The 13645-nt window shown below is 34.7% G+C and overlaps 1 protein-coding gene across 9 annotated transcripts in view; it reads right to left on the reverse strand.

Moving 5' to 3' along the window:
* Positions 1-468: 468 nt before the first annotated feature.
* LOC136038729 (protein prune homolog 2-like) overlaps positions 469-13645 on the reverse strand; it is a gene marked incomplete at its 3' end in the record, with an annotated part of 69568 nt that continues 56391 nt past the window's right edge. For all 9 annotated transcript variants that reach the window (XM_065722071.1, XM_065722067.1, XM_065722070.1 and 6 more), the window contains 6 exon segments: positions 469-687; positions 1799-1920; positions 3408-3538; positions 6950-7102; positions 8871-9668; positions 11422-11463. In XM_065722071.1, the coding sequence (XP_065578143.1) occupies positions 469-687; positions 1799-1920; positions 3408-3538; positions 6950-7102; positions 8871-9668; positions 11422-11463 (1465 nt within the window).

Genomic DNA, 13645 nt, shown 5'->3' on the forward strand with positions numbered 1-13645 from the left:
TTGACATCATAAGGTTTTCGACAGTGAATATATTTGGGATATGTTCTGCACATGAACGACCATATGCTTCCAAAGGCCAGATTGTATTCGCAACCACTAGGAAGCTGCAGCCAGGAAGACCCATAAATACAATACTCTATACTCACCAAATTAATCAACACATACTGCATATCTCTGTTGAACCAGAATGGAAGGACTTCATAAGAGCAAAAAACCTGAAGGATAGTTTGCGGCTCATTCGTGATCCCCTGGGTGCCTTCGGAGGCGCAGACGGTCCTAAAGTCAGAGTGGTTAATGCCTAAGCCTTTTTAATCTAATCTAGAATAAAAAAAAAATAATGGACTTTTCTTACTTTGGGCGCACAAATGCCATTAATTCATAGCATTTGTAGATGCTTCCTGAAAATCGAAATACCCACCCTTGTAACTACTTGTCAAAACTTTTCATAAGCTCCACTCTCAAACGTACCTCACGAACGGTCTAGCCAGAGTCACTAAGGTCTTCAACCATATTGTCGGATGCACTATGTACAGTGTTCTTAAATTTTTTCGAAGTCGTCTGTCAACCAGCTGATAGCAACGTCTAATCCACCCCATGGTAGGCATGCAAGACCTTGGTGTAGCACCATGAAGATATACCAAGATATAGTCTTCTGCCACTAATGCATCAAGAGTGATAAGTACATACCTAAAATTAGCTTAAGGTTACCACAAATATACAGTTTTTGCAAAAACCCGAGTTGGGGCTAAAACAGCTTAAAGAGTCCCAGGTTAGAACTATACAACTAACACTACATTGTATAGAAAAATAGACTAACGGTGCAGAATCTAATCGGACGCCCAATTTGTATATATAGTCTTGAATTTAAATTTGAAGAGCATATCTAATTAAGTCCTTTGGGTTTGTATTGCATTAAATAATAACATTATATATAGGCTGCCCACAAAATTAAACTTGTAAAAAATACAGAGCAAATAACATTTAGCCAAATTTATACATGTTCTGTTGTACATCTGATGGAAGTTACAGATGTTTTACATATTTGTAGCTTGTGTTCTAAGATTTTGAGGTCAAGAACCGTGATTATACATCTTTATGTGCAAAAACCTGTTTTACATCAGTTGAAGCTACTCGTGCTCTGCATCATACTTGTAACGGCAAAACGCAGGACTTGTGTACAGAAGCTTAATGCTAAGAAATTTCCTTTTTTTAATTGTTCAGGCAAACCAGAGAAACTTCACAACAGTAAATTTAACCTTCAGATTATTGGATTTTCAAAGAGCTAAAAAAATTTTGAGCTACAAATTGCCGACATCGTCTCAAGCAATCATGATGAAAACATAGTTTTAGCCACATTTGGTTACTTAGGAGGCTGTTTGCTCCTTTGCTGTTGAAGGAAACTTGAATTAACATTTAGATTGTGTCAACTTTGTTAATTCAACTATAAAAAGAAAAGTGCAACAAATCAAATTGAATTATTTTAGCTCATCAATAACGATCCTTGCTGTTGTTCCTTTTTTTGACGTTACTTTAAACCAGCTACCTAACAAAAATGAGTGCAACTTGTAGGAAAAAGATTTATAAGTAAGTAATTCGTATTAGTTGGAGAAAGCAAAAATTGCTTTAGCTCATCTTGTCCACTGACTACACTGTAATTTCTATACTGTTTTAATATTTAAACCCGTGATTCAAAACTAGGTTACTACTTCCTGGGCTAATTTTGAAACACGTTTACAGTATACTGGTTTTGAGGATGTTTAAAAAAATACTTAGAAATTAGGGGTATTAATCAACTTACAGAAACAAATTGTCCATTACGTATTCATAGTCTCTCCTGCTTTTGTCTGGTAGGTGACATGCACTAAACACAATTATTGCTGTTTGTCTGTTATCTCTTGCGTATCCTCCATGCGATAGTACCTAAATGAAGACATGTTGATAACAGAAGAAGTAAATTCTCCACCTATTATGTATCTAAATTGTTTTTTTTATTATTTTTTTTATAGCTAGAATAGGGTTCAGAGTGTACCAGAAAGTCAAAAGTGTTAAGATCTGTACAACAGAAACAAAGCAAACATCATAAAATTAATATACTCATCTGGGTTGCAAAAAAAAATTAACTAAACGTCTAGTTTTTACACACCGGACTTTAACTTATGTGTCTTTATCTATAAATTCTGACTCAGAAATAAATACAGAAACTTTTAGACCCTTCTGTTAAAGCAAAGTAACAAACAACTTTAAATCATGTTCGCAGAATTTTGAAACAAGTTGACAAATATTAAAAAAGAGAAAAAACTTCACCACAAGCTTATAAAACAAATAAAACTGGAAAGCAGAATTTAAGTCACGCCAGCAAAGGAGACACAAAGAATTAACGTTTAAACAACTAGAAAAGATAAATAGATTGACTTACAAAGAAAAGAAAAACAACTATCGAAAGAAGCGAGTTGGAATCAAGGAGATGCCAGAATTACTCCAAATTTACGAAGACAGTTGTGGATATTTATTACCTACGGTATTAGATTGGAGGAATGCTGCTTTCAATCGTAATATGAGTTTAATTTTAAGAACCACCTAATATTGAAAATTGTTTCGAAGTACGTTTTTCAACACAATAATGTTTGTCAACAATATATATAAAATTGTATGTTTTATTATTCGTTGTATCTACGTCTACTCCTGTAAGAACATTCACTTCAACTTGAAATAAGTTTAATTGTACAGGATTTCTTAGTGGCAAAGAAAAACACTCAAGAGGTTTCAGTACTGCACATTTGGCAAGCCTAAGGGAGTATATAATATTTCCCCTTTATTCTAAAAAAAAAAAAATAATAATTCTTTCAAGCTGAATAGGAGAAATATTTGAAGTAGATTATTCTACGGACGGTATCCATTGAACGAGTGTTGAACTGCTTGTCTGGATCTCAAACGTTTTCAAAATTGTTCTATCTGTTTTATTGTTTAATTATTCTACGGAGGGTATCCATTGATGCAGTGTTGAGCTGCTTGTCTGGATCTCAAATTGCTTATAAAAATAATAATAATAATTCTTTCAAGTTGAATGGGGGAAATATTTAAAGTTGATTATTGTACGGAGGGTATCCATTGATCGAGTGTTGAACTGCTTGTCTGGATCTCAAATTGTTTCAACTTGTTATCATATCTAATAGCAGACGACATGCCTGGTACAGAAGAGGGTACGGATTCAAGGCAATTTGATAGAAGATTCGTAACTAATGTCTATTATTGTATATTCTTACTAGTAGTACTCAGCCGTGTTTAGGACGAGCTTCCGGCAAGAGGATCAAGCGCAACAATGTAAATGCTCAGTCACATACTGGATTAACATTTCCAACACAAGTTTAAAAGAAATAGGAAGTGCTAATCTATTAGCAAAGATGTACCTTTTTATATGGTTCGATTACATTTACATCGAGTCGCTTTTCCAGACCAGAAATAACAACACTGCGCCATTTTCTTTCGTCCTCTCTCTCCTCGTAAGGGGCTTCAGGTATAACATCTGGTCGGATTGATCCTAGAGAAGATGCAAAATAAAATAGTTTGTAAGAAATAATAACACTATCTTTTGAATGTCATACCGTAGCCAAATTTTTACCCCTTTGCGATGTGTAATACTTTTTGCTTCAGTTGAAAACTTTGAAAGCGATTTGAATTTAATTATAATATGATTTGTATTCAGTATTTGTATTTAATTAACTGCTACATAGCTATTCAAAATTAGCTTTAGAATTAATGCTGCCTAGAATTAAACGTCAAAAGAAAACTGATTAGGCCTAAGGTAGGAGGACTTGACTTGACTTAGGTCTCCTGCCAGGCACTGTCTCGGCGTAGAGAGTGATGTCTGCCTCCTCCATCCGCTTCGGTCCAATGCGAGCGTTTAGGCTTTGCTCTGTCTGATATTTGCCATCGCCAGGAACTTGGACAGGTTGTTGGACCATCGCTTTTTCGGTAGACCGCGGGGTTGCTTTCAACCGGCTTTCATAGAGTCAAAGTCAAAGATCATTTTCGCGGGTAAGTGCAGGGACATTCGAAGTAGGTGTCCGAACCATCGTAAGGCACGCTCAGCTGCTTTGATAGGAAACCAGGACTGCTTGGTGAGCTACAGCAGCTTCTCATTACTTATGAAATCAAACCACCTTAGATCTTCGATTCTTCTGAGGCTTTTCGTCTGGAATACATCGATGGCCTTTAGTATTGCGGTTGATGCATGCCGTGTTTCATCTCCGTAAAGCATTACAGAACTGACAAGGGCGTTGAAAATCCACAGTTTAGTTCAACGATTGAAGTTCAGTTTTCGCCAAAGATGGATCTTAGTGCAGGTGGAGGGATGTCGGCTTGAAACCTCAAAAAGTGCGCATCTATGCCCAGATGACCTAACTGTCTGTGAGCCTAAAGATAAATATACAAAGAGTTTTGTTGGAGGCAGGGATGGTGGAAGCTAATATATAATCCTCTTTGATTCCTAAGAATGTTTTTGGTCTACTTCTGAAACATTGGTGCTTATGGGTCATAGAGCCCCTCTTATTGCAGAAAGATGTACATGTACATATCTACAGGTACAAAATGGGGAGGTGGGAAAGGGGGGTCATGACTACTGCCAGAAATTGAACCTTTCTCCCACAATATTCAAACAGTAATATATACAATTCCTATTTACATACAATCATTAATTGCTTATTATTTCTTATCACGGGGTATTACAAATGATGAAAGTCTTAAAAATTAATTTTTGACTTTTCTTTTAGACTTTTCTTTTTTTTTCTTTAGATAAAATACCGAATTAGAATGAAAAATTGAATAAAGACAACAATTCCACAGCAGCGACACCCCCCAATTCATGGCGCTTAGACAAATGTTTCAGTTACCCCCCCCCCCCCCCTACTAGGGACGGCTCTGAATATATACAACAACGGAATCTATCGTTCATGTTGATTCTTAATAAGCAAAGCGTTTTAATTTTAAAAATTGCTCGTTGAGATCTTTTATCACCTGAAGATTTAGATAACTCTAGAAATCCCCAAGGAATAATGGAAACATTAAAAATCTTTCCTTTAATTTAACTCCATAATTTTCCGGCTGTGTTTTCCAAAAGCCTCATATGACGACAGTATTTTATTTCTTTTTTTATTCTTCATTTTGAAGGCAAAAAACAGAGGGGGGGGAAATAAGTGTGATAAGCTCAGCGTAAGGAAGCTGTGTAGCGACTGATGGCAGGGTTGCCACCAGCTCAAGGAAAAAATCTGAGGCAAGCAAGCGTATTGTCAAAGGGAACGAAAATTTGCCGCCTGCGACGCTTCGCGTCGCTAGCGGTGTTATCTTTTACCGTATAGATCCTCATTACATGCAATACTCTTATTATCGAAATGATAAATTTTTTTCTGCCCAATGATGCAAGATTCAGTGTCCTGTAAGATGCCAGTTGCTGGAAAGTATTCATTACAACTGGCGTCGTCATCGTTGCAGAATTTCACTTTTTTAACAAATTAATCTATTGTCAAAATTTTACCCAACATAGCAAGGGTATTAGACTCTACCTCGAAAGAATTTCCCATAATTATTTGATATATATTCCATTGCGCACCAAAACTTTAAGTATGCAGTCCAATACTTGTAAATCTTACCAATCCATTAAAAACATATAAAGGTTTAATTAATTTATTTGAAAATGGAATCATCTTTACAATCCTGAGTTTTTTACAATTTTACAAATCAACTGAGAATTATCACCTTCTTATGTATTAAGTTACATCTGAGCAATACATCGTGAACACAAAAAATAGCATATACAATCAGAGACAAAAAATCAAAACGAAATGTTTTTATTTCATCATAGATACCGAAAAAACTTTTTCCCAGTGGTCAGTTCTTGCTTTAATTGCATTGTTATATAATTCAGCGACTCACAGGAATGTTCCAATGCATGTGCCCTAAGAAATACTTAAATTATTCATTGGCATAGTAATTGTTTTATTTTTTAGTTTTCAGTCAACGAGTGGCTAATCAGCAATTTCAATTGAATAAAGAAATTTTGGCGTGAATTCAATTACTTATTTTTGTTTATTCTTTGCAAACACTAAAATCATACTTTTCTTATTCCATAGCAAAATTAATTTGTTTTGTTTTCGTTTTAATTCACATTGCATTTACGGTTCAGTTTAATTTGTTGCTATTTCTTGTTATTGCTATTGCTTGTTATGCTACTGCTACTTGCTACTGCTCTTGTTATTGCTATTTCTGTGTGTGCTATAGATAATCAAATTGGTTTTTCTGTGACAGCCCTGCAATCTGGACTATTGATATGATAACACTAATTGACAGCAAGTTTCTTGGCCCATATTTCTTCTCTCTGGCCTAGAGATGCATGTACAGGCTTCTGTGTCCCGACCGTTGTTGGGTCAGGAATACAGGGTTTTTCTATCTTTGAAAAAATGCCAGAGTTTTGTTTAATATGGCAGTATTTCAAAATGAATCATTGCTAAATCAAGGGAGACTATGATTTTGATTTTAAGTCAAGAAAGATTATGACTTCAATCTTACTTGACTTACTGATGATTCATTGAGAACTACTACAATATAGTAAAAACTATGGCATCTTTTGAAAGATAAAACAAATTACTATGTTCCTGACTATTTATCTATTTAGTCTGGTAATATTCTATATTCTGCTGATAATAGTGCAAAACCCATTTGTAGTAAACGTTATCAAAAAAGGGTTTTCTTAATTACAAGCAATTACAAGCAAAGCTTCTTGGGCCTAATAACCACTTTACTTTTGTAATAGTTTTTCTTTTAGTATTAATAAATTGATTGATTGATTGATTAACCTTTTATATAGATAAGGATGATTTCACAACATTCCCTCATTAACAAAGGTCTAATATCGAATAAAATAAAAAAAATTACGATAAGGTAATGCAATATTTACTTTCTAATATAGAATCATTGACGCTGTGTGATGCAATAACATCATCTTGGCTTGAAATTCGACTCGGCAGGCCTAAATTGTAATCACGCCGCTCCATGTACTCTGCACTATGAAGTGGGTCTCTCTGAGTCAGTAATGTTTTTGGCCTAGATACTAGAAAATAAGGCAATCTATAAATATAACCGAGTATCTTCACCAGTTAAGGCTTTAAACATTAGAAATTAACAATTTAGGATAACCAGCATTTATCTTATGAACCATTTGTGAGTTTTCTTATATAGAATCATCACAAGGAAAAAACTGAAGATAAGCTACAGGACATACACCCCCCCCCCCAATAAAAAATTATTACACTAACAACAGTAAGATAATTTAGCTATCAATGATCAAGGTTTCCAAATCATTGCACCTTTAATAGCAAAAAAACCGTTGACGGAATTTTCAATGAAGCAAATATTGTTTAAAGCGTGACTGTAAGTCTTAAAATTGCGAGGGAAGAGTTGTTAAAACACGAAAACAATTTTTATGGTTAGGCTCCTGCACCAAAATTTCCCATTGTTCCCTCAGAAGTTAAAACATTAAGACACAAGTAAATTATCAGCAAATTCCTGATTGATGCTGACAGTTCTTTCTTCTTCTTTTCTGCTGGTCTTGACCGCTTTTTTTTGCTGCTTTTGGGTGGTTATCTCCACTGTGAAAGGAGTTTTTGCATGGAAGGATCTCTAAAAATTATAGGTTAAAATCGATTAATTTCACTCGTCGGGCTCATCTTACAAACCAAAGAAATGCCAAGTGCAAGATGTGGAAGTTGAGAAGTAAGTGTGAAAGTGAGTGCAAGTGAAGAAGGAATGTTTGAAAAAATATCTTATCTTAAAAAAAAATTAAATAGAACCCTTATATTCATAATATGAGCTTTAGCGGTAAATACACAGTAAGCTATTGAATCGGACTAAAATACCCTGGACACTTTTTTAGTTTTGAAATTTAAAAATTTTTAAATTAAGAACAAACAAAAATTGGAAATTTCATGAAAAAAAGTAAAAAAACTGGGGAGGGGGGCTTTAAGAGTGACTTTCAAGAGTTAATTCTAGAAAGTCTTGAATATGTTCAGGATTCGGTAAAACTGTAAAGGTCGAAAGCCTACTGCGTCATTGACGCTTTACTGAAAACTATATGTGGATTGAATAGTCTTGAAAAGAACTAATAAAATTAAAATGAACATTTGATACATAATGATTTTAATTGCTGAAAGCTGATCAGTTTAAGATTTTATTTTACTGTAATTTCTTTTTATTTTCAATGATGTAAAATATTTGTAATATAACTCGTTTTCAGTAAAGAGTCAATGACACAGTAGGCTTTAGAATTTTACTGTTAGGGAGGGAGCAGTGGCCTAACTCTTGTTTTTAGTAATTTTTGTTATTTTTAAGCTTGGTTGGCACAGTGATTTTATGTTTTACCTGTTTTAACATCTATTTATTCATTTATATAAGTACTTGTTGTATGTTTATTTGCTATGATTCTGTTCGTTTTGGGTTTTATTTATTTTTTAATAGTAGTTTCTGGTCGTTTTGAGTTTGAATTATTATAGATTTTTATTTCTGCTGATCATAAGTTTAATATGGCCTTTACTTTTCTTTGAAAAACCTCTTTTTCGGAGAGTTTTTAAATTAATACAAATAAAGGGCGAATAGTCAAAATTATCCTTTAAGGTGTTTGTATTCAGTAAAACTAAATATTCTGTTACAGTTTGTCAAAGAAAATTCAAAACCCATGAATATATTGAGCTTTGGAACAATTACAGAAAGTTTTAAAAGCAAAAAGCTACTTGATACAAATTCTTGATTCAATTGTAATGTTAAAGCTGGTATAATCAGAACAGTAAGAACAAATGTAATACTGAAATAATAACTATACATACGCGGTATTTTGTTTGTTGGCATTCCAGACTGTACATGACTAGAAGCAAAACCCGGGGAATTCAAATCCAAAGGATTTCTAGAGATTAGATCTGGTATTACGCACTTGTCCCTGTCGTCTTCATTCTTTCCTTTGATAGGAGGTAAGACTGAACCTTTTTCACTAAGTGCATCAGAAGGATTTATTTTCTTCTTTGGTTTGTCTTTAGTTGACTCGTGGAATTTTCCAACAGATTCGGTGAGAATTTTGACGATCTCTGGATCGATTACACTACAAAATTTGTCTTCATTATTGACAATATCTTCAATTTCAGACGCTGTCAAGAGATCTTGAAGTCTTGAGCCTAGTTGATAGAGATCCTTAAATCGTTCAATATTTAGGCATTCTCTAATACGTGTCACTGTTTCGGCTTCAAGGGGAGTAAAGATGTGTTCACTTCCTTCAAACTTAAGGGAGTCAGGTCTTTCATTTAACATATCTTCTAGTCGATTTATTTCAACAGTTAAACTTTCACTATTACCCTCGTCTCCAGACTCCTGTAATTGCAACAACCTAGGACGCATTTCTACATCCGTGACATCTTCAGGCAGAGGAACAATTTTTCTTCGGATGGAATTATGTCGTTGTAGATCGCCTGATTTCACAACAAGTTCAATTCTATCTGCATCTGGATCATACGGAGCGGGCTCATCTTGTATCTTTCTCCGAAAACTTCGGCGACTTGACATAACATTCTGGTGAGTCGTTGGCAAAGTGTAGTCCTCGTAGTACTCTTCATCTTCGTCAATTTCTTCATCCCCTAAAAGACATTATTTTCTTAGGAAAGAACAGATAAATCTTGGTTCTACAGATGTCCGTTCTCCCTATCCCATCTTCTCGGATCTCAGTTTTGACATTCTATAAATTTTGCTAAAGTAGACAGCAAAACTAATGAGATTTGTGTCGAAATTACAAAGTTAATAGTGGAAATGAATTCATTTTTAATAGGATGACAGTCAGAATTACTGTAAATTGGTAGTTGGGTCTCCACTTGGGAGTACACTTATTGTCTGCGGTGGAAATAGTGTCAAGAGAAAGAGCTCAAATGCTTGGATGCTCCCTTCAAACATATACACAGGGGAAAGGAGTTTGGGAACGTTCCTTTCCTGAAATCAAAAATCATTTATGATTTCTCCCGTATTGTTCTATATTTTTCATATTCTTTGCTTGTTATTTGTACTATTTCTGATTCTTCCCCCTTTGCTCCCAATCCTCCACAAATCATTTTTTTAAAAAACCTATCTATACTAAGATAAATAAGCATGAGAAACCGTACGAGAATAAAAATGGTCAGTAATGATAGAGTCCTAAAGAGATTAGAAGAGATTTATTCGAATTTAAAGTTATTTAGATCCAAAGTTATTCGGAGCGATTTTTTTTCAATCTTTCTTGGGCTAGATCGACTCGTTGTTTTAACGACCTTGAATTATGACAACTTTCAACAATTGGTACTTGACAACTTAGAATGCCGAGAAGGAGAGATATATACATGGTAACTTGTTAATAGGCTAAGTAACATAAGAAATTTCGGCTACGTAAATTTGAGGTATTAAGGGTTTTTATGCCTAACTTTTACGTAATTCAGTAGATGGAGTAAGGTAAAAAATCATCTCCAAAGTATCTTTTGAGAAAAATTTAAATTTTAGGCTTTTTCTGCAAAATTTGGCTTTTACATATTTATTGGGCGAAACAAGTCTAAAGCAATTTTAAAGCTGATTGTCCTTTTCAGTAGGTCAGAATGTATAGCAGAATACCCTTAAAAACTGTTCAAAGAAAAAAAAATTTCTTGGCTAACATTTGGCCACTAAAGTGTCATTTCGGGACATTGCCTGGGTTCACATTTTTGTGGAGCTTTATTATGGGTTTCTCCAGATTTGTTTGACCAATTTAGTGAAAAACATTTTTCTTACATTTTTTTTCTACCTAAGCTGTAATATGACTAGTCTATAAAAATTTCAGCAGATTATGATTTAAAATAACATGTAACAAATAGATGAAAAACAAGGCCAAAGAAATACAAAAATACACGGAAAGCGTCTAAATTATAAACTGTGGGGTATGTATTTGCTACCTTCACAGAAAAAGTCAATAAAGAGACAACTTTCCTAGACTTGATAAGAATGATATTTGTTATAGTTTTAGCTTCCCCACCCTGTTTAAAAAAACATTGTTGGCCTTTTAGTAAAAGAAAAGAAGCAAAAAAGCAAATCTAATAAGTCCAATAACTAATGAATTCCCATATATGGAAGGAGTAAACTGCCTCCTGTTCACTTCCTTCAGTTATACTGTAGGATTAGGTAAAGGTCCTAAGACAATAGGACCAAAGTACTAACAGCATTCAAAAACATAAGTCAGGGTAAACCTTTGACTTAAGTCAAAGGTTTTTTCTACTCTCTTTGTATTTGAGTCACTATAAGTTAGAAAGCACACATTTATTCAAAGCCCCAATGACTAAATTGGAGAGTGCAATAGGACCTAGCCCGTGGCAAGAAGCGTAAACAATTGAGGCTTACCTTTGGGCTCATCGTCTTCTGGAGGTAAAGTTGGCGCGATATCTAAAAGCAAAAGACAGGATGAGGGTAAATGTGCTGAGGAAAAATCAAATTATAGATTATTTCATCCTAACACCTTCATCTCATAAAGAATTCTCTTGATTTTTTAGGCTTTTTTAAATAATTACACTATCATCACCCTCACTAAATTTATTGGTGATGCTCCCTCATACAGATTGATACCCACTCCCTCCGTTCTATTTGCCCTAATCTCAAAGGCATTATATGCATACAATCTTCGCTCTAAACTAGAGATGATTTTTAAACATGTTACTCTATAAGCCATGCAATGAAAATGCTTGTAGAAGTTCACTAGATTAACATAACATACGTTTATTGTTTATTTTTTCTGTGCATAAAAGCCTGGAAATCGTTTATATCGAAATCATTATTTTGTAGGGTATGTGTTATGAAACGCAGGGCCAGAATATAGCAATGTCGTCATTCTACACATCCTGGACATAACAACAACCTGGTGAGCTTATTAGCACGCAACGTAGCATGATTAGCTTAAATTGTACGTGTCATGTTTGAAATTCCTTGAAGCGGTTCTCACTAAAATCGGGTCTTCAGTACCCACGTTAGTGCCCTTTGGGATTTAAAGTTTGAGCAGTATCTATCAATGTTAGGCCCAAACGCATCCAAAGTGGGGACATCAGCTTGCTAACTCTGGTACCCTAGTAAATCCCGGAAATGAAGTTTCTTTTTCTGATTTTTTTTTTTTTTTTCTATTTGGTTCCAAGCAGTGCACTAATACGAAGGAAGGAGACCTTTTTTTTTAATGAAGATGCAAAGCAGATATTTTCTTAAATTTAGGATGGGGCCATTTGAGATTATTGCGAAAAAAAAATAATCTCTGGGGGAGGATAAATTGCAAGTCCACTCTCTTCATACCAAATGGCATGGCTGATCCGAGGGCTGAAGCGTAGTGGAAATTTAGCTTGCAATATAATCGATTAGAACAACCTCGGATAATTTCTAGCAGACACAAATATTTCATTATTATGACTTGATTTAGATCCTAGGAGGAGGTGGTAGAAGCTTTAAACCAAGAAATATTTTTTTCCTATTTTCTTCAATCCATATTATTTACTGTGTTTTCGCAGATAAACCGGTCTTTAAAATGAGGATCCCATCGATACCAATCATATAAACAATCACTTATAGATTCAGGGGGGCTGGTAGGACCCTGGGCCCCCAAGACTTTTCTGGTGCCCTCACTCCTTTTTTTTTTCTCTGTTTTTACCTATTTTTTTACAAAGTGAATTTGTCAATTTCATCAATTATTAGCGCCCTTGTCACATTCGACCCCGAAGATCTAGATCCACCCCTGTAAACTATTATTTGATCTATATTACTGAATTGATTTTCCTCAGTACCAAAATTAGCAATCGGTATACTCAATTTAAGGTAGTTTCAAATTGCTTTGGTACCGAAATTAAAAAACTCTTACCTCGACTTTAGGATCATAGACGGCCGACACAGGTACTGAAGCACCGACTTTAGTTTTACAATCCTCACTAAAATTAGACCTCCAGTACCTGGGTCATTGCCTTGTTTTATCCAAAATCGGGCCAGTAGTTTGCTAATTTTGGAACCTAAATAGGTATAAAGTCGAGGTAGTAGCTTGTTAGTTCTGGTTTAAGCAGGCAATAAAAAAAAAAACATCAAAATAGATGGCGTCTCCCTTTATGCATAACAGAGGTTGAATCATTCCAGGACCCCAAGAGAATCAAAAGTTCGGGATAGTAGCTTGCTATTTCAAGTATTCTTAAAGAACTACATCTTTCTTTGCGCAAAGTAGCAGCTTGGTTATTACTAACTTCATAAGCTAAACGCGTTTGAAGTCGAGATAGTAATTTTCTAATTCTAGTGCTTTACAAAAATAAACTAAGAAAACTAAAAAAAAATTATATGCATTTTTGTTACGCGTTTACGATTCTGACATATATTTTGGGGAGAAGGGTGTTCAAACAGGGAACCCCCACCCTTTTAACACTGGATATTATATCATGCCCCTTGCATTACCTTATTGAATTTTCTAAGCGCCAAAATTAGCGATCCGCATCCCAAATTTTAGAAACTTTAGAAATTTGTCAGGTACCAAAATTAACAAAGTACTGCCTTTAAATAGAAACAGAGCCAAGCTGGGTACCAAAGACTCGACTTTATTTACACCGAATGT

The sequence above is a fragment of the Artemia franciscana genome, chromosome 18, assembly GCF_032884065.1.
Source record: "Artemia franciscana chromosome 18, ASM3288406v1, whole genome shotgun sequence".
In the NCBI taxonomy this organism is placed as follows: Eukaryota; Metazoa; Arthropoda; class Branchiopoda; order Anostraca; family Artemiidae; genus Artemia; species Artemia franciscana.